Raw genomic sequence first — 18,875 nt, forward strand, 5'->3', positions numbered from 1 at the left:
GATCAGGAGCGACATGGCTCAATATGTGCAAATCAGGAGATTTATCAGAGCCAAGGCATTCTTACTTGATAAGCGATTTGATCCAAGACCTGTTGAAGTATTCTATTTATTTGTCCAAAACCAGTTGAAGTAAATGGAAAAAGTTGACTTCAGTGGGCTTTGGATCAGATCTTTACTTAGAATAATAGAAATGCTGCAAATCAGATGTGCCCACACATTAGGACAGCTTTGCATCACTGTGTTAGCCACAAGGGATCCTTTAGGTAGCTCAGAGCTGCTGGAGCAGATCCTGTGCCATCTCCCTCTCCTGTGGCTGGTACATAGGATACAGTATTAGTCAATTACAATAGAGAGCTTAGAAACAAAGTTTACTGTCCTCAACAAATTATTTTAATAATTTAGAGATGGATTCTGATACCCTTACTCAAACTGAGTAGCACCTGACTCTCCAACTGTATCATAGAGTAAGGTGCTATTCAACATGAGTAGGAATACCTGAGTCTAGCTCACAGCATTTTAAAGCTGCTTCAATCCCTTAGTATATATTACCTCTCTATTTATTTATTTAATGTTGAGAGCCAAGTACTATTTCCCCTCCCACACATGAAGGAAAAAAAGAGTCTTCAGAAAGATTGAAGTAAGTGAATATTAAATACAGAGTGCCAGCATAGGTTTTACAATTCCTGTTAAAACTAGTCCCAATTAACACCTGTGGCCCCAGTTAAATACAAAATGTAACTATTAATATTATGTCATACAGCTTACAGTTAGACATTATTCCTGTGTGAAATTTCAGGATGTCATGGTGAGCAAAATGTCTTCAGCTTTCTTTTAAAGTAAAATTGATTTTTTGAAATTGAAAACACAAAATATCCAAGATCAAACCCAGTTGGTCTTCTTTAAGCCAATTTTTAAAATATTCTTGTATGTCTAGCTAGTCCATATTGTGCAATTTTCAGCTTCTGAGACATGAAGTATTACTATGAAAAGGAAATGAAGAATTTCCTTAATAGATGCAGTTATCTGACTATTTTTGGTCCAGGCACTTTCCATAAACAAGATTGGTGTCCCCTCAGTTATATTTCTCATGGAAACTATACCACACATTTATTCTGTAATTGTGAAAGAATGCTTTTATGTTATTACATGCTTGTGATTCACAACAAGGCTCCGTGAAGTTTCTTTTGAAATAAATAATTGTTGTATGATGGCAGTAGTAGAATCTTGCCCTAGGCATTGCTGAAGCTGGCAGTGCTTGCGTAAAGAGGTCTTGACTCCCAGATGGGTGCCTAGGCAGAGTTAGTTGACCTACTTTTGCTCTGACCTTGATTTGCTCAGTGAGGTGTTCCTGTACTCGTGATCAGCTTTGCTGTATGATTAAGCCAATCACGTGACAACTGGCACTTAAAAGGAAAACAAAACAAAACACAGATGAACAATTAGGATTTGTTTTTTAGTGTCTGATTTGCCTCTCTTGAATTTCAGTGCAGCTAATAGGAATGAAGATAAAATACAAGAAAAATAATGAAGTGTTCAGATATAAAGGGAGAGACTGCAGAGAGAAGATGCATGATGTGGGGCAGTGACACCATGCTTTGGTTCTTTTCTACAAGGAAGTTTAATCAGGAAGTGGCCTATATGGCATTCTTTCAAGTAGGTCCTTGAAGTATCTTGGCAACAAGCTCAGGGTCATAATTGGAAGAATTTGACTGTGTTTATGTCTGTGGGTGTTTATAGTGTGTTACAGTAGTGTAGTGTTGCATTATTTATGGAATTTTTTGTACAGTTGAGCAATTACCAGCTGGAAGCTGAAAAAAGTTACAAAATCTACCTTTTAACCAAATTTTTAAAAAAGCATTGTAATTAGTAACTATTACAAGGCAGTTGAGAATTTATTACGGGAGATGCTGGTAATGCACTGATTGTGGGGTTGACAGTGTTTCCATTTTAAACCTCATTTCAAGGGATTTATAACATGGCTGTTTAAATGGACATGAGACTGAAATGTAAGATTCTGGTTTTCAGGACTGATGTGAGCATTGTGGGAGGGATTGTTATACATTTTGTTATAAGTCCATATAGTAAGGTTTTTTTTGGGGGGGGGGTTTGTTTTGTTTTTCATTTAATTACCCAGATCCTTTAAAATAGTTTGCTTTTAGGAACATTTTTAATCCTTCAGGTAGATGCTTTTGCATTTTATAGATTTACAAATATTTTAGTAGCAGCAGAATTAAATGAACATTTAATTGCTAGACTGATTATTTATTATCATTGAGATGTATAGACGTATTTTGAAATGAACTTCAGAATGTAGCTTTTTGTGTGAAAACTTACTCATGCAAAATAAAAACATGCTGTTCCTAAAGCAATCTTTTGTTCCTAAGTACTGCTGAAGTCTTTTAAATTGGTTTATTTTAGATGCCATATGTGATGCTCAGAGTTTATCTCAGGTTGGAGGATTGTGCCATGGATGCACAGTACTCAAGCAGCATAGTGACCATCTGGATGAGATGGTACTTCTAGCATTAGATGCTTAGCTGTGTTACCGAGAGAAGAGAAGCAAAGTAAGACATGGGGGAGGGGAGAGTGATGAAGAGGCAGAGGTGAAGAGACTAATTCAGTGGTTTTCAAACTGTGGGTCACGACCCAGAGCTGGGTAGTGGAATGGAAGGGACTGGGTTGCGGCGGCTCTGGTCAGCATCACTGACGGGGCCATTAAAAGTCCCGTTAGTGGTGCTGCCTGGCTAAGGCAAGCAAGTCCCTACCTGTTCCGACACTACGCTGCGCCCCGGAAGCAGCCAACAGCAGGTCCAGCTCCTGGGCCGGGGGCACAGGGCTCCACGCGCTGCCCCCGCTCAAACACAGACTCCGCACTCCCATTGGCCTGGGATCAACTCGCCCCTCCAGGGCTCAGACACATACATCGCCCACTGAACCCCTAAAATATGCCCTGCAAATCAAATCTCTTTTTTTTTCATAAGATCTCTGACTTACATTTGCTGAATTCCAATTCTCACCAGTACTTTTTCATTCATTACACGATATTTTCAAAATACTTCTATAACAGCATATTACTTTATTACTGCTTGTTTGAATATCTGTGTTTTACAGCCATCATTTAACACAGACCCAATGCATGTTTTTAAGAGTTGGAATTTAATCTTCAGATTTATGTCCCTTCTCATCAGATGTTAATATGCTCTTGCTATTCTGGTGCTGACTTCCGCATCTGATCTTTCACCTTCTGTGATGATGCTTCCTTAAGTAGCAATAAATTCTCATTTGCTGTCCAGCTGGGTTGTATCAGCATTCAGATATGCTTAAATCTGGTAAATGAGCAGTGCACAAAGTTTTGCCGTAAGACATCATATCCAAAACCTCATTTACATGAGTCCGTACAGCCACAAGGTGTAGAACCAATAAATGTTACAGCAAGGGCAAAAATCTCACTTTGACTAACAGGGCCAACCAGAGCATGGCCTCACTATATGATTATTAAAACTCCTGATATTAATATTTCTAATTTTGAGATAAAGCTGCAGAACATGATGCTGAAGCCCACCAGAGTCAGTCAATGCAAGGTTTCATGTTGCTGTTCAGACTTGTACTGCCCACAGAACTATACGAACCTAACCTTCATTTATGTATAAACAAGCCTTCTACGTTTTAATCATGCCAGAATAATTAAAGAAGCGAATAATGATCCAGAAGAAGTTTGCTTCTTTCAGTCTTTCCTAGAGACAAGTTAATAAACTGTCAGGACTGCTTGAAAGCAATAGTTTTGTGTAATGATGGTAAAAGATTGTGCTATAGGGAAAACCTCCTCCTCCCTGTATGAATGTTTTGTCATCATTTTTCTCATAACTTTATTCTGCTAAAAGCGTTCAGTCCTTCATGATGGAGTATGGTGCATCTCACAATTTTCCTACTTTTTTAATTTTCTTCCATCAATCTGCCATACTGCCAGTTCAGTTTCTGTAATTTTTTCTCCTTTGTTATATAGCATTTGGCATTGTTACTGGATTATAAAAGTTCTGTTTGCCTGGGACGAAAATATGCTATTAAGGTTTGACTGTCCATAGTATGTAACTCTGGAACAGTTTGAGTTGTCAGTGGATGCTTTTTCTCTAGAAGTGAGGAGAAATTATGTTAATGTGCTATATGCCTAGTCTTAATTTTGAGGGCAGAGTTAGAGTTGTTTTGGTGCAAGTAGTTTTAAAAAGTTTAGGATGTTTGATAACTGACACAACTTAATTTATAAAGTTCGAGAATCTTACTGTTTTATCTGATGGGGAAGAGGAAGTTTAATCCCAGATGCTGCAGTCATAGGGGCCTTGTGGCTGGATCAGAGCCTTATTTTGTAGACCACTCCCTAACCAGAACTCAGTATTTCTTTTCAGTATGGTTGTAATTTCTGTTTATCATGCCACTTTATTATAGTCTTTGCCTTTTTTAAAACATGTCATGTAATTAAGAATATTATTACAAGATTTTAGCATATGAAGATCAAAATATATCCCTGCCTTCTTTGTTTGAGATTAAGGGCCAATCAGCCTTTCTGTACAGGGTGAGGGTGGAAGGAGGGGCAGCCAGGAATTGGAGGTCTCAATTCATCATTGCTCCTTGTGTAGTCATTTACATGAGTGAACAGTTAGTGCAAAGTGCTACCATTCTGATTTGGCAGTGTGTTACGCTCACTTTTCATTGGTGTAATAATTGCACCAGGTACAAGGTCCAAAGAATTTCCTGTTAGTCATGCCATCAGGATGGTGCAGGACTTGTCCCCAGTCAGCCTAGAGCAAGCATGGAGCATAGCTCTCCTAACCAGTAGCTATCCCAAAAGATGCCAAGGAAATTCCTATGGATGTTTGGAGGGCTCTGTGCTCCTGACCCAAGCTTCCTCATCGCCTAACTAAGCATGACTCTGATAGAAGCCTTGCTCCCATTTATTCCCTGTCTCTGCTCGGACCAACAGTTCCTTTCCTCTATATCCAGTTGTTTGACAGCACAGAGCAGGTTTCCGTTTAGAAATAACATGGTCAAATTCAGTATTTTATGTGGAGAAATTTCAAAGAGCTAATCATGTTTTCCTAGTATTAAAAAAAATAGTTGGTTTCCCCCTATTTCTGTGTTAAAGATACAAATAAACAAACGGGAATACAGTGACACTAAGTAGATACAAAGTGCTCTCAAATGCACAACATAAAACTGATGTCTTTTCACTTATAGTGATCTCAGATGTTCTTAGAACGCTAAGCAAATTTCTGCCAAAAAATTGGAAGAAATGTGTTTTAAGTTGATATATCCATTTGAAACCCATTTCCTTGGCTTTATTTTTGATTACTTATCTCCTTTAACTGTGCTCCTGCTTCTAATTAAACCACTAATATTACTGTATGTATTCAAAGATTGTAAGCTGCTTCAGGCAGGGACATTACTTGTTGTGAGGTGCCAGGTACACCTGTTGTGCTATATAGTTAACAGAAGTTTTGTGAAAAGAAAAAGAGTACTAGTGGCACCTTAGAGACTAACTAAGGTGCCACTAGTACTCCTTTTCTTTTTGTGAATACAGACTAACACGGCTGCTACTCTGAAACCAGAAGTTTTGTGGTTGATCACGGAGAATTAAAATTTAGCTGTCTTAGACAGCAGTTTTTTGTTTTGTTTTTGTTTTTTATTTCTAACTAACTAACACCTCCCAGGACATCTTTGTCAAACTTAATTTTAAAAGGGGTTGGCTGGACAAAGCAGACATATTTTAAAAGAGATATGGCTCTTTTGTTTTCTTCACATTCAGGTTTTTGAAATAGCTTGACTAACAAACAGCAGAGCATGAAAGAAGTTTTAAGGTGATTGCTGAGGCAGAATCAGCTAGCAGATTGAGTGCAGACCTTTTCTTCTAGGTTGGAGCTAGGCTTCCAGAAAGCAAGTTTTAAAGTAAGAACTGTCCATTGTTATTTAGTTGCTGCTGATATATAGTTACTTTGGATGTCTAATATTTTATTACATACATTCTGGCAGTGTTCCTTGCGAATTATAATTAAGTGGGTTATTTGGTCTATAGTACTCTAAAACATTATTAAGGCTAATTGATTTCTTTTGCACCTCTGCTCAGTCTTTTTAAGCCATCTCAGAGTTTTTTGTTTGTTTTGTTGGTTCTCTTTCCACTCCAGTTTTTTACTACCTTACACCTTTATGTTTTCCTTAGTTCCCTCTCTAGTACTTTTTATCCAATTCACCCATCCTCCGCCACATCTTCTGCCTTGTTTCTTTTTCCCTTATATGGCTGTTACGATGCTTTGATCTGTTTTTTAAGCCTTTTAACACAAAAGGGGCTCAGCAGAAAAGAGAATACTGCCTCAGCTGTATTACCTTTTCAGCAGACCCTGCTGGTGTACAGCCAGTGTGAGGAATTTGGATAGCATGTCTGTTCGTCTATCCTCCCCACTGGCTATTCCATCCAGAGGTGGGTGCTAATGCCTTTCCCACAGGGATCTGAATACCACTTCTAGGTATTCCACACTTATTGCTTATGTGTTTGTGCTTAACAGATTGCAGTTAACAATGTAGTGTAAGACAGCATTTTAAGAAATTGATTATGTTATGTTACTTAGCCTGGCACATCCTGGCAGCTGTATGAAACATTGCTTGACTTTAAGTCACACAACTTTTAGAGAAAACTGTCTTAGTTATATACTATTAAGTATTTGTCATACGTGTTGTTGAACACTGTTAACTAAAAGAAATTTAATTTCTCTTCAAAATTTCGTAAGTGTGCTGGTTTTATAGTGAACATAAATTATGTAAATTCATCTCTAGCAAATTCTCTTAGCTTCGGTTTTTTGGGGGGTTGCTTTGTTTAAAACAAAATTTGTAGTTTTTTTCTTTTTAAATATAATGCAAAAGTAAGGGACCCACATGCTTCTTTTTTTGGTAATTCCAGACGATCCAATGGCTGACCAAAGGATGGACATCTCTTCTACAATTAGTGATTTTATGTCACCAGGACCCACCAACCTAATCTCCAGTTCCCTTAGCACTTCAGGAATGGATTGCAATAGGAAAAGGAAAGGAAGTTCTACTGATTATCAGTAAGTATGATTTCTATTAATTTTAACTCAGTTGAGAGGAATACTTATCTTTTCTACCCTATTGCAGTTTTGCTATGAAGATGTAATGTGTTTTGGCATAGTTTCTTGAACACATTTGATAACCTGTGTTTATATGAATATTGGAACTTCTGTAAATAAAAGCTTTATCCCAACAGAAAGGGGAAATTCCTGGCTTTATAATAAAATAAAATTTCCATTTCTAGTGCTCATGTGTTGAGGGAGATCAGAACTTGAACCTGTAACTTTTCCAAAGTAGAATATTGTCCTTCCTGGACCACAAACCAATGTAATTTTAATGGCAACATTTGCAGAGCAATTCTATATATTGGGGTGAAGTTCTTAGGAAAAGGCAAACATTTTTCTAGTAGTTTGTTTTATTTTTTCATTTGAAAACTGCTCAGAGATTTGGAATGTTAGAAGTCATGCTGATGCAAATGGATTGGGCAAAGTGGTTGACTGGTTATCAAATGACTCAGTACTTTGACATGACCATCAGCACTGCATGTTTGGGATGTTTATGCCTGGAGGGTATATGTATATGTTATACATAGAAATATTAACACATTTGCTTTCTTTTAAGTTTTGGCTTTAGAAATACTCACTCTTTTTCTTTCTAGCCTTGTTTAAAGCAAGGTATGTCAAACAGCAATATTACATATAGACTTTTTTTTAGATAAGTTTTAGCAGTTTCTAAACTGTGTTTTTTCTCTCCATCTGGGGCCTCTACAGTTGGATTCATGGTACTAAGTATATCTGGCTTTACAGGCAGAAAAACATGAGAAATAGTATTTAAACTTCGTAATGTTACAAATCTTAAGTAAGGTCATACAGTAAATCAATGTCAGAACTGAGAGTAGACCTCAGATGTCCTGTTGCCTGGTTCTTTGCCCTGACCAGCGTTCTGTGATTTGCTCTAATGCCCAGGTAAAACAAGGCTGAGCCAAGCAGTTGATCTAGTAGGAATTTGATCAGGACCCAACTCTTTGTTTTTAATGAAAGATTCTATTATGTTCCTTTTTTTACTGTCAATATTGTAGGGATACTTACAGTAGATATATGAAGCTGGGAAATGAATGCAGATAATTTAGACCATAAGGATTTAGTATGCCTAACTAGTAGGAGGAAATGGAAAGTAGGACATTTTTAGGAAAGAGAAGATTTTAGTCATTTCTGATGAATGTCAGAACAGATAATCCATATTCTGTAGTAAGCACCTCAAGACCAACCCAAAGGCTTTAAATCACTGTGTAAAAGAGTAAAAGTCAGAATAATTTACAGGAAGCTCTTATCGATTATTTAACACAATTATTTCCATTTGGAGTATAGCCCGTTTTCACATAAATCTGTACAGATTCTTTCGTCCTAGTTCCTGAGTCTGGACAATTTTTTAATCCATATTGAGCATGTCAGTTATGAAGTAAATTAAGATTCTTTGAGTAGGATCCCTGAGGACAGTTTCTACTTTAGGGAAATCCAAATTCAGAATTCTAGTAGTCTTTGGAGACTCTGGACATATGTACTGTATACATTTTCACCTGCAATATTCATTTGGCCAGCCTTTTTGGAATAAAATCGCTGTTCTAAATTTAAATGAATCTTAGCAGATTTAGCTGGAGCATTCTTTATCTTATCAACTTCTGCTACCTCAAGAGAGCATTTTTCCATATTTATCTTTCTGAATGGATAGCACTGCTGAATTCCTCCTTTCCTGCAGAAAGACAAAGTCTGCTCTTGGATATGTCCTAACATTAATCTCCGGGGTAGAATTTGTACTTAAGAGTTAAATAAGTGATAGATCACACTGATTCCTTAAAGCCTAAGTTTAATAATCTTTGACAGTTCTCTTCTCCTGACCATAAGACACACCATAACCAGGAGGGAGTTGCTCCCTTTGGAAGTAGGTTATAAACAATTTTATCACTTTAGATTATGAAAATTATTTGCTTTTCCAGACTACAAAATTGCATGTCAGTGTATATGAATGGGGAAAAACTGGAAATTAAGACAAACAATAGCAATTAGCAGAATGTAGTCTAGTAAGCACTAACGCTCTTTGTACATTGAGTAATAATTTTTTCTTTATCTTTCCAGACTTGATGGATTTTCCTTTGAGTAAGTATAAACAATAATCTCTCTCTCATCCCCTCCCCCACAGAATATCTGTAACAAAGTTTTAATTTTTGATTGAGACTCTGATGACCTCAACAAACTACTCAAGTTCTGCTCTTTTTTGATGATACGGAATGTCTTCTAATGTACAGTTTGGAGTACTCTACTCCTCATGCTAAAATATGCTTATTAGATGAGCATTGAAACAAAGTTGTGTAAATTGAATACTATGCCTACCATGTAAGGGACCAAGGAACTTATAGGATGCTTTGGAAGCTGCTAGAGCAGTATAAAGGTCCTTCAGTGGCGATCAGAATTGGACCCTTATTTTTGAGATCCAGATTTTTCAAATGTGACTAATGATTTTGGGTGCCAATCTGAGATGCCTTAAACGGGAGTGATTTTCAGAAAATGTGAGCACCTACTTTCTGAAAGTCAGCCCTTTCAGATGTCACAAGTTGGGCACCCAAAACCACATTTTGGGTGCCCATTTGGAACCAGGAATGGGTTGAATAAAGATTGCAGGAGACAAATAAGGGCGGGATCCAGTGCAACAGCAATGTAAAGTCTGCTCAGTTGCTCAGACAGTCCTCTCTGGTCACTTCCTGGAAAGGGTTGGTCACTTACATAGTGAGTAGGAGCCAATCAGGCATCCGCACATCTTGGGTATTCCAATGGGACTTTCTGGGGGGTGTGACCTTCCAGGATTGATGAGGTGGTGCTTCAACCATCTCCCTTGCTGGCAACGGGGGAGTGTTAGAGACCTAGGTTGCAGACCCACTGAAACTGAGAACCTGAACCCCAGGATTCTTATACTTAGGTGTGCTCCCTTCTGGGGCGCCACTGGGCCTGGCTTGTTGGGATGATCCCAGTAAAAATTTTACACTAGCTCAGGGGCATGGACGTGGGTCATGGGGTCTCAAGATCATCCCTTGGGATGGTAACCTTTCCAGTCTATGAAGTATTGGAGGCAGCTTCGCTGCAGACAGGAGTCAAGGATTTTGTGCACGATATATTCTTCATGCCTCTAAATCTTGACTGGTGGGTTGTTGAGACCAATCCAGGAAGGGATTCTCTATGCAGGGCTTGAGAATTGATGCCTGGGACACTTGGTGGATGCAGAGGGACTGGGGAAGTTGAAGCTTATGTGCGACTCTGCTGCACCCTATTTGCAGGTTTGGAAAGGACTGAGGAACTAATTGTCTAACTATTAAGAAGGCCTGATCACCCTGATGTGATTTGCGATGAGCCAGATGTTCTGGTTCACAACAAACACCAAACATTCTTGGTGTTACCAGCCCATAAACAACTTGTAGGCTTTTTTAGCCTCAGCCAGGTATTGCGGAGTTAATCTTGGATATGGTGAATTCACTGGACCCAGTTGATGGCCACCAGCTTTGGGGAGTCTGTGGGTAACACAGGGTGGAAATGGAGATGATATCCAAAATTTGAAAAGAAGGGACTCTGCCCAGAGGAGACATGATCGGCACCATTGTAGGAGTACTTGATGTATGGTAACAGGGAGATTTCTGTTTTCACTGGGAGTGATACGCAGTGGGGGTGGATGCATGAACATCTATTAGTTGGATTATCTTCTGTCAGAATTGAGACACAAATATTGGCTCTCGGTCAGGGATGATTTGGTCTGAGAGCAAATGATGTGTGTCACCAGCAGCTGGGCTGTTGTTTTGGCCAAAGGCTGACAATCACAGGAAATGAAATGGGCCATTTTAATTAGTCAGCCTACAACTATGGTGTGGCCCTCAGAGTGTGGGAGCTTCACAGCAAAGTCCAGAGTGATTGAGATCCAGGTATGGCCAGAGTCTCCAGAGATATTAGGTTCTTACCCAAGGTGTCCTAGTATGAGCACATATGGTGCAAGAATCTGCAAAGGCCCAGACTTCCACATGCATACCAAGCCACCAGAAGAAATGAGTGATCGTGCAAAAAGCCTTGAGGCAACCAAAGAGGCCTGCGAATGGGGCGTCATGGCATAAATGTAATGTCTCTAACAGGGCATGCCCTGGCAAAATGTATATGTACCCACTGGCATATGTCACTCCCATCCCATGTGGATTGTTGCACTTTGGCCATTCCCTTCCTAGGTAGAACCTTCCAGAAAGGTCTTCTTGAGCAACTGTCTGAAGGATGGTTATCAGGTCACGGTGTAAACAAAGTTACAGGGCTTCAGGAGATGGGGTGGTTCTGAGTTGGGCTCCTTGTTTTCTTGGTAATAATCCCCTTTACATAAGAGGGTGTCTGCTTTCCCATTGCTGGTTCCTGGACAGTATGAAATGGTGATGTTAAATCAGGAGAAGAATAGTGCTCACTGGAGCTGTCTTTGGCTCAGGGCCCAAGCCCTCTGGAGATACTCATGTTTTTGTGATTGGGGAATACCTGTACTGGATGTCAAGCCTCTCCGGATAGTGTCACTACTTTTTGAAAGTGGATTTAATGATGAGCAGTTCTGTGTCCAGTATTTCGTAGTTCCGAAATTCAGTGGTGTAAGCTTGCATCAATAATGTGCACAAAGGTGTAGTACTGATTGGGACAGGACAGCCTATTGGTACAGGACAGCACCCAGAGTTATACTAGAAGCATCTGTTTCTACCAGGCTGTTAGTATATGTCTGTTAGTCTGTAAGGTACCACAGGACTCTCTTGCCTGTTTCTACCATGAACTGCTGATTGGGGCCTGGATGTCCTAAAATGGAGGTGGTTGTGAAGGCAATCTTGAGCTGATCGAATGCTTATTATGCTTCAGATGACCAAATGAACTTAATGGATTTGTGGAGAAGGGAGGGTGGGGGGCTATTTTTCCTGAAAAGTTTTAAATGAATCTCTGATAAAATTTTGCTAATCCCAGAAAGTGTTGCATCTCCCGGAGAGTCTGGGTGCCGCCTAGATGTGGATTGCTTCAATTTTCTGATGGTCCATTCAGATTATCTGAGGGGGGAAATGATATACCCCACAAACTCAGAGGATTGCTGGTCAAATGTACATTTATGGAGCTTGACATACACTCCGTACTTCTTTCCAGGATGAACTGGATGTGATCACTGTGCTGCTCAGGAGTCTCAGAAAATATCAGTGTATTATCAAAGTAGAAAATTACAATCTGGTCCAGACTGTCCCAGAACATGTTGTTGACAAAGTGTTGGAAGGTGGCAGGAACATTGGTTAACCCAAATGGCATAACCAGATACACCAAGTGCCAGAGTGTTCGAAATGCGGTCTTCCATTTGTCCCCCGATCTAATCTATGCTGGTTATACGCCCTATGAAGGTCAAATTATACACCAGTAAGGCCCAGGGATCTTCCTGGGAGATTGGACAACAGGAGGGCCCTGTTGATTAGTTTTGACAAGATCCAGTGTGCTCTTTGTCTGGAGAGGGATGTGCAAGGCAATGTGGCAGAGCTGGATTCAGAGTCAGAAGTTGGTAGCCAGAAGATGAACTGGGGTCAGAGATGGAACTGATAGCCAATGGTCAGGAGAGGAGTATAGGGACAGGAGCCAGAAAGAAGACACGAAGCAAGGCAGGAACAGAGGGTAAGTGCAGGAACAGAACTGGAGCATAGCAGGAACTGGGAAGAGTGATTTCAATGCATATCTCAGGGGGCGGGTGAGAGCGGGATCTGACCCGGCAGCAACATACATTCTGCTTGGTTGCTTGGACAGCCCACCCTGGTCACTTCCTGGCTTATGTAGTGGGCATGAGCCAATTGGGCATTCTGATAGGACTTCCTGTGCGGGTCTGTCCTTCCAGGATTGGTGAGGTGATGTTTCATCCGTCTCTCTTTGTGGAGATGAGGGAGTGTCAGACCTCAGGGCCTTCACCATCCCAGGTTCTAGACTCACTGAAACTGAGAACTTGCACCCTCAGATCTTTACAGGTAGACTCCTAGGTTAGAATCCACTGGTAGGAGTTCCCTAGCACCAATGTACTGAAGTCCTTTATGAATATTAGCTCACAGATGAATTTCAAAGCAAACCCTATATTGAGAGGTACTTCCAGATTCCCATTGAACTGATATAGAAAAGACTTTAAAATGTAGAAAATGAATTGTGGTGCTCTGAAATAGGAGATCAAGAACAAATCTTTAAATAAATGGGGGAGGGGTATAGAGAGAGAATTTTTCTGTTTCATTGATCTGCACCTGCAGATGCAAGAATCTGAACACCAAGAGTCAAAAAGGAGTCTTAAACAGAATGAGAAGTCTAAATAACTTAGTCATGTTCAGTTTAGAAGTGACCTTAAGTAAAGATTAAACAGAACATGAAGAACTTTTGACTGTTAGCTGAAGACTTTGAAGTTTGAAGATGTGGAACTTAGAGTGACTATTTTTAGAGTCAATAATTAATCTGCTACTGTGAATCTTTTGTTTCTGTTTTGCAAATGCAAGTTGACTGTTAATGGATTAAAAGTATTTCTGCTTAGAAGAAAAACTTAAAAGGACGTGTCTGTAGATTAAAGGACATTTTAATAACACTGATTCCTTCTCTGAATTGAAGCCTGTTTTACTGCCTGGTACAATTACTTGAACATCTTGGTTCATTCCACTGATGTGGTCCCCTCGTACTCTTTCACAGAAACATTTTTATGTTCTCTGAATAAATTGGTGTATTATTTTTTGTACTAAAGGGTTTAAAGACAAAAGAAACAATTCATTAATGATTTTTCCAATAACTCTGTGATTTTCCTTTAAGAAGCATGAATAAATGCTTATTTCATAAACAAGTTGACATTCGCTAATTCCACTGTATTTCTGACATGCTGTTTTGTTTTGATTTTTGTAGAGAAGGTATGGATACAGATAAAGAAGACCAGCACGGAAGGTACTGTTACACTATTACCAAAATGTGCACTCCAAGAGATTTAATTAGAGACCAGATCCTTGTGGATGAACTCTTTCATTTGTATGGCTTGTCACTGAAGTCTCAGGGGCTGGGCTCCATGTGGGTCTGAGAATTTGCAGGATCAAGGCTTCATGTTAAAGCTAGAATAGAAAGTAACATGAACCTTACTGGGAAAACCTACTGTAAATAAAAATCCTTTCTAAACTTAGTATGACCCCCACAATATTGTTGTAACTAAAGACCAACAGCTACTTAGTGTATACAAAAGCAATTATTAGAAAATTATGTAGAAAATAATGGCAATAAACCTGTGACTTTGTAATTTAACTTCCTCCTCATCAGGTTGGAATATACAGACCAACAAGGCAGAATAAAAAATGCAAGGTAAACTATTTTATTTTTTAACTAACTTACTGAAAAAAGATGATATTCTTGTTTTCCTGTCACGTTAGGGACTTTGTGCATCTGTGCCTGAGTCTCAAAGTAAAAGCTTATATCTGGGTTTTTTTCTGTTTGGCTTTTCCATCTGTTTTCAGTTTTAAAGATTTGTTCTTTTAAGAACTGCATACAATTTTATGAAAATACTAATATAGTATATTTTTATTGGAAATGTGTAATTAAAAAGCAATTTCCATTAACATTAAATAGAAATAGCATGGCTAACTCCCTTTACATTGAACCAAAAGCATTGCATGCGAAAAGTGTTATAGCATTACCAGGCTGTAAAGTGCTACAGTACATAATATATATAATTTATAATATAATAATATATATAAAACAAACAAAAAAAGCCACTTTGAATTTGAACGTGCAATGTCAAAATGATACGCTGCTCTGCAGTTTCTCTAAGCAATAGGAAGAGCCTAGTGTAGGGCTGTTCTCCAAAATATTTTTAACAGTAATTTATAGGATGAATAGGAAACTTATTTACATAAAGCACAAACTTCAGCAAGGAATTTGAATATTGTAGTGAATTATAGTATTTACACTTTTTAATGCTATTCTTTGGCATGAATTGTTATCTCATCCAGTTCTGTACACAGGGGTACTTATGCATCTATGATCTTGATCTTGATTTTTACATAATTCTTGTAGTACCTCAGTAGATATGCTCAGATACCCAGGCAGCAGTATAAAAAACCTAAGATAGATAGGTAGAACCTGCTTATCAGATAATGTTAGTATTTATTGTAAATAAGGCAGCATACAGTGCTGCCTATGATATGAGTATCTGATGCTAAATTAGGGCCCCATCCTTTCACCTTTACTCCCATAAATAACCCTTATTCACACAAGTAATTAACTTTTAATATTCACTTCAGTGGGACTACTTTTGTGTGTGTCTCCTTATGAATAAGGGGTGCAGGGTGGGCCTTGTAGTCTACTACTTTAAAATTAGTTGTTTTTTATTTTTTCTGACCGTTTGAAACTTCATTATGCTATTCAATCTTAAATTTTGTTATTGCTTAGAGAGGCTCATAGCCAGATTGAAAAAAGACGTCGAGATAAAATGAACAGTTTTATTGATGAATTGGCATCTTTGGTACCAACGTGCAATGCTATGTCCCGAAAGCTAGATAAACTTACTGTACTGAGAATGGCTGTTCAGCATATGAAAACATTACGAGGTGAGTTAAAAAAATTCTTATCTTTGTTCTGCATTGAGCTATGAGGTGTGTTCTGGTCTGGAGCTTACGAACTGAGAGCATGGTCCATATGTGTTAGCATGGACATCACTGTACCTTCTGCAGAATCCCTTATTTATATTAGCTTACTCATGCTCTTGGCAGACATAATCTCTGTGAGGGATGATAAAGTGGTAGAATCGTGGCACAAATTGACTCTGCTTTGACAGCATTCATTTAAATCAGCTTTGAGACCAAAAGCAGTCTGAAACTGGCTTACTAATTAAGGGCAATGTAAGTTTGCAGTTAAACAATGCAGAAGACAGGCAACATAAAGGCAAGTTTTGTACAGGAAAGGTAACTCACCCATGTGGTGCATAATGCATAGTGTAGGGACGCAAAATCCAGCCCCAAAACCCAGGATCAGTGTACAGAAGAGTATCATCTATAAACAGGTTTACTGCCATTTCCTGCTGTTTCATATCAGAGAAATGGGCTGTTAGGGTCTCTGGATCCATTTAATCGTTGATCCAGTAGATCCTCACTCAGCCCAGCCCATTCTTGTTTATGCAGGCCAGCACAGAGACCCCTCTGTGACACATAGGCTGTGCCCTCCAGGACTTAATATTGTTGCTGAAGATCTTATGCCAGCTTTCTGCACCTGGGTGAATTTCAGCTGTAATGTATATTTTATTATATATATTTAACCAGAAAAGCAGGACAACAAAATGCTACAAGTATAAAATACTAAGGTTGAGGTTTCTGTAGGAGCATTACCTTTTGAATTTTGAGATTTGTGTGGTTAACTTTTTCACTACAGTTTTATCAAAACAAGTATTTAACATTTAACATCTCTGTTTTGTTTAAAAAAAAAAGAAAAGAAAGAAAAGACTAGGAGAGAGGGAGAAGAAAACACAAATGGTAACTTTGCTACAGTTCTGTAAAATAGAAACCATATATAACTAACGAACTTTTCGGTGGAATAGGTTCCCCAAACCACCCCAATGTAACTATCGATGCTAATGTGTTTACTGAACAATATGGTCATGTAAAGAACTACAAATAATGACTCACTAGAAATTTAGCACTATATGCACAAAAGCAATATATAGATGAATTTTTATTTTGAAAATTTGAAGACAGTTCCTCAGAGATGTCTGTCTACATGATTAACTGTTTGAGTTAACACTGCTTACCCCTCTGATTGAGTTATACATGCACAAGATCTAGATACTCTTTAACCGGGAAAAGTACATATTAATTCAATGCTGTGCTAACTCAGACAGCTGACTGGCTCTTTTGGCCAAACTTTCAAAGAATTTGTAATTTCGTTGAGATTGTATGGCTATCTTCAACCCAAAAGAAAAATTTTGGAGATAATTAATGGCAGCTCAAAACAAGGTTACATAGAGACTTTCCTAACAGAAGCCTAACTATAGCATTCTCTGTCTATTTTTATTAATTTACAAGATTGGCGTGCTTTTATCTGAGGATGGGGAGAAAAACAGTTTTGGCACTTGAGTATTGTATATAAACTGTTAGTATGGGTTTTACTGCAGAGATGGTACAGAGTGTAACTAAGTTAATGAAAAGATAGATATATATAGTTAAATAGCTGAAATCTAAATAAATATATATAGTGCCATAATTATGCAGGTTACTTTAATAATTGTCAGTAGTTGAGGTGGGAAGGTGGCTCAGAGGAGGACCAGGAGGCATTCATTTTGTTTCTGTCTTGTGAATTATCAGGCATTACATCTTACATTACATTTGTTGTCTCTTACCCTGTTAAAGAATCTAACTTCCTGTGCTACTTTTAATTGGTAAGGCTATAATTTTCCATCAGCATCCTCATTACCAATTTAACTCAATTTATTGCTTTTCAAAGGACATTGTATCAGAAGAATTACTTTAGAATTGGTACGACATGGGTGGCATGACAGCATTGGAAGCTGCCTCATCTGTAGAAGTGAATGGTAGTTCATTCTCAATGCTTATGCAAATTCTTGGCCTCTGATGAGACATGAACAGTAAGAATTGGATTGAGATCACCAGTTCATTTCACATAGGCCACTGAGTAGCCATCAGATAGTAATGACTTTCAGCCACTGTTGACTAGAGTCTACATTCAAGAAATTATTTAAAGATGGAAAACAAAAGTCCCTTCAATAATTTCTCAGTTTTTGTTCTGTCGTGGAGAGCACACTTGGACAGGGCACAGCAAAACATTTGGAAAATACTTGTGTGAAGATGAATATTCTTATTCCTTAAAGCAGTGGTTCTCAAACTGGGGATCAGGACCCCAAAGTGGGTCGGAACCCCATTTTAGTGGGGTCGCCGGGGCTGGCTTAGACTTGCTGGGGCCTGTGGCCAAAGCCCAAGCCCCCCTACCCAGGGCTGAAGCTGAAGCCCAAGCCCAACTGCCTGGGGCCAAAGCCCAATGGCTTCAGCCCTGGGCAGTGTGGCTCAGGTTACTGGCCCCCTGCCTGGGACTGAAGCCCTTAGGTTTCAATTTTGCAGCCCCCCCCCCTTTGGGGCAGTGGGGCTCGGGCTTTGGCTTTGTCCCCCCACTCAGGACAGCAGGGCTCGGGCGAGCTCAGTCCCCACTCTTGGGGTCATGTAGTAATTTTTGTTGTCAGAAGGGGGTCGCGGTGCAATGAAGTTTGAGAAACCCCGCCTTAAAGGGTTATTAACGGTTGAATTACTGCCTATTCTTGTCTTCAGTGTGTACTTCAGTGTTTTTTCCAGCCAGCGTTCAATCTTTTCTGAGTTGTCTTCAGCTGGGTTCCACTTGTGAAAAAGATACTAGCAATTAGAATACAGCTGGAAAAAAACATGAGGGAGCATCAAAAGGCATGGAAGAAAAAGTCTTTGTAAACAAGAGTATATTTCTGTATAGTAGATGGATGTATATTAAGTTTATTTACAGGAGGTATTCACTCTTTTCTTTTTTCTTTAAGGTGCCACAAACCCATATACAGAAGCAAACTACAAACCTGCTTTTCTCTCAGATGATGAATTAAAACATCTTATTCTCAGGGTATATTTCAACTTAAAAATGCTAAATTTAAAACTTTCGTTTAAAAAATGTATAAATTTAATTCTCATGAAGGGAAAGATCCCAGTAATTATGTCTTTAGCCAGACCCATAGGGCAACTTGAGATAGATAGT

General features: G+C 38.9%; 1 protein-coding gene across 10 annotated transcripts in view; it reads left to right on the forward strand.

The window, feature by feature from the left end:
* The window catches only part of BMAL1 (basic helix-loop-helix ARNT like 1), an 85,031-nt gene that overhangs the window by 31,343 nt on the left and 34,813 nt on the right, over window positions 1–18,875 (forward strand). For 7 of the 10 annotated variants that reach the window (XM_073347644.1, XM_073347642.2, XM_073347640.1 and 4 more), the window contains exons 2-8: window positions 6,944–7,091; window positions 9,204–9,224; window positions 14,019–14,057; window positions 14,421–14,462; window positions 15,549–15,706; window positions 16,580–16,624; window positions 18,664–18,743. In XM_073347644.1, coding sequence (XP_073203745.1) covers window positions 6,952–7,091; window positions 9,204–9,224; window positions 14,019–14,057; window positions 14,421–14,462; window positions 15,549–15,706; window positions 16,580–16,624; window positions 18,664–18,743 — 525 coding nt within the window. In that variant the 5' untranslated portion in view covers window positions 6,944–6,951. Of the gene's footprint in view, window positions 1–5,581; window positions 5,938–6,943; window positions 7,092–9,203; window positions 9,225–14,018; window positions 14,058–14,420; window positions 14,463–15,548; window positions 15,707–16,579; window positions 16,625–18,663; window positions 18,744–18,875 lie in introns of those variants that run through there. The other 3 variants (XM_073347651.1, XM_073347652.1, XM_073347646.2) reach the window with 2 other exon arrangements.

Source organism: Lepidochelys kempii, chromosome 6, assembly GCF_965140285.1.
Source record: "Lepidochelys kempii isolate rLepKem1 chromosome 6, rLepKem1.hap1, whole genome shotgun sequence".
Taxonomy (NCBI): domain Eukaryota; kingdom Metazoa; phylum Chordata; order Testudines; family Cheloniidae; genus Lepidochelys; species Lepidochelys kempii.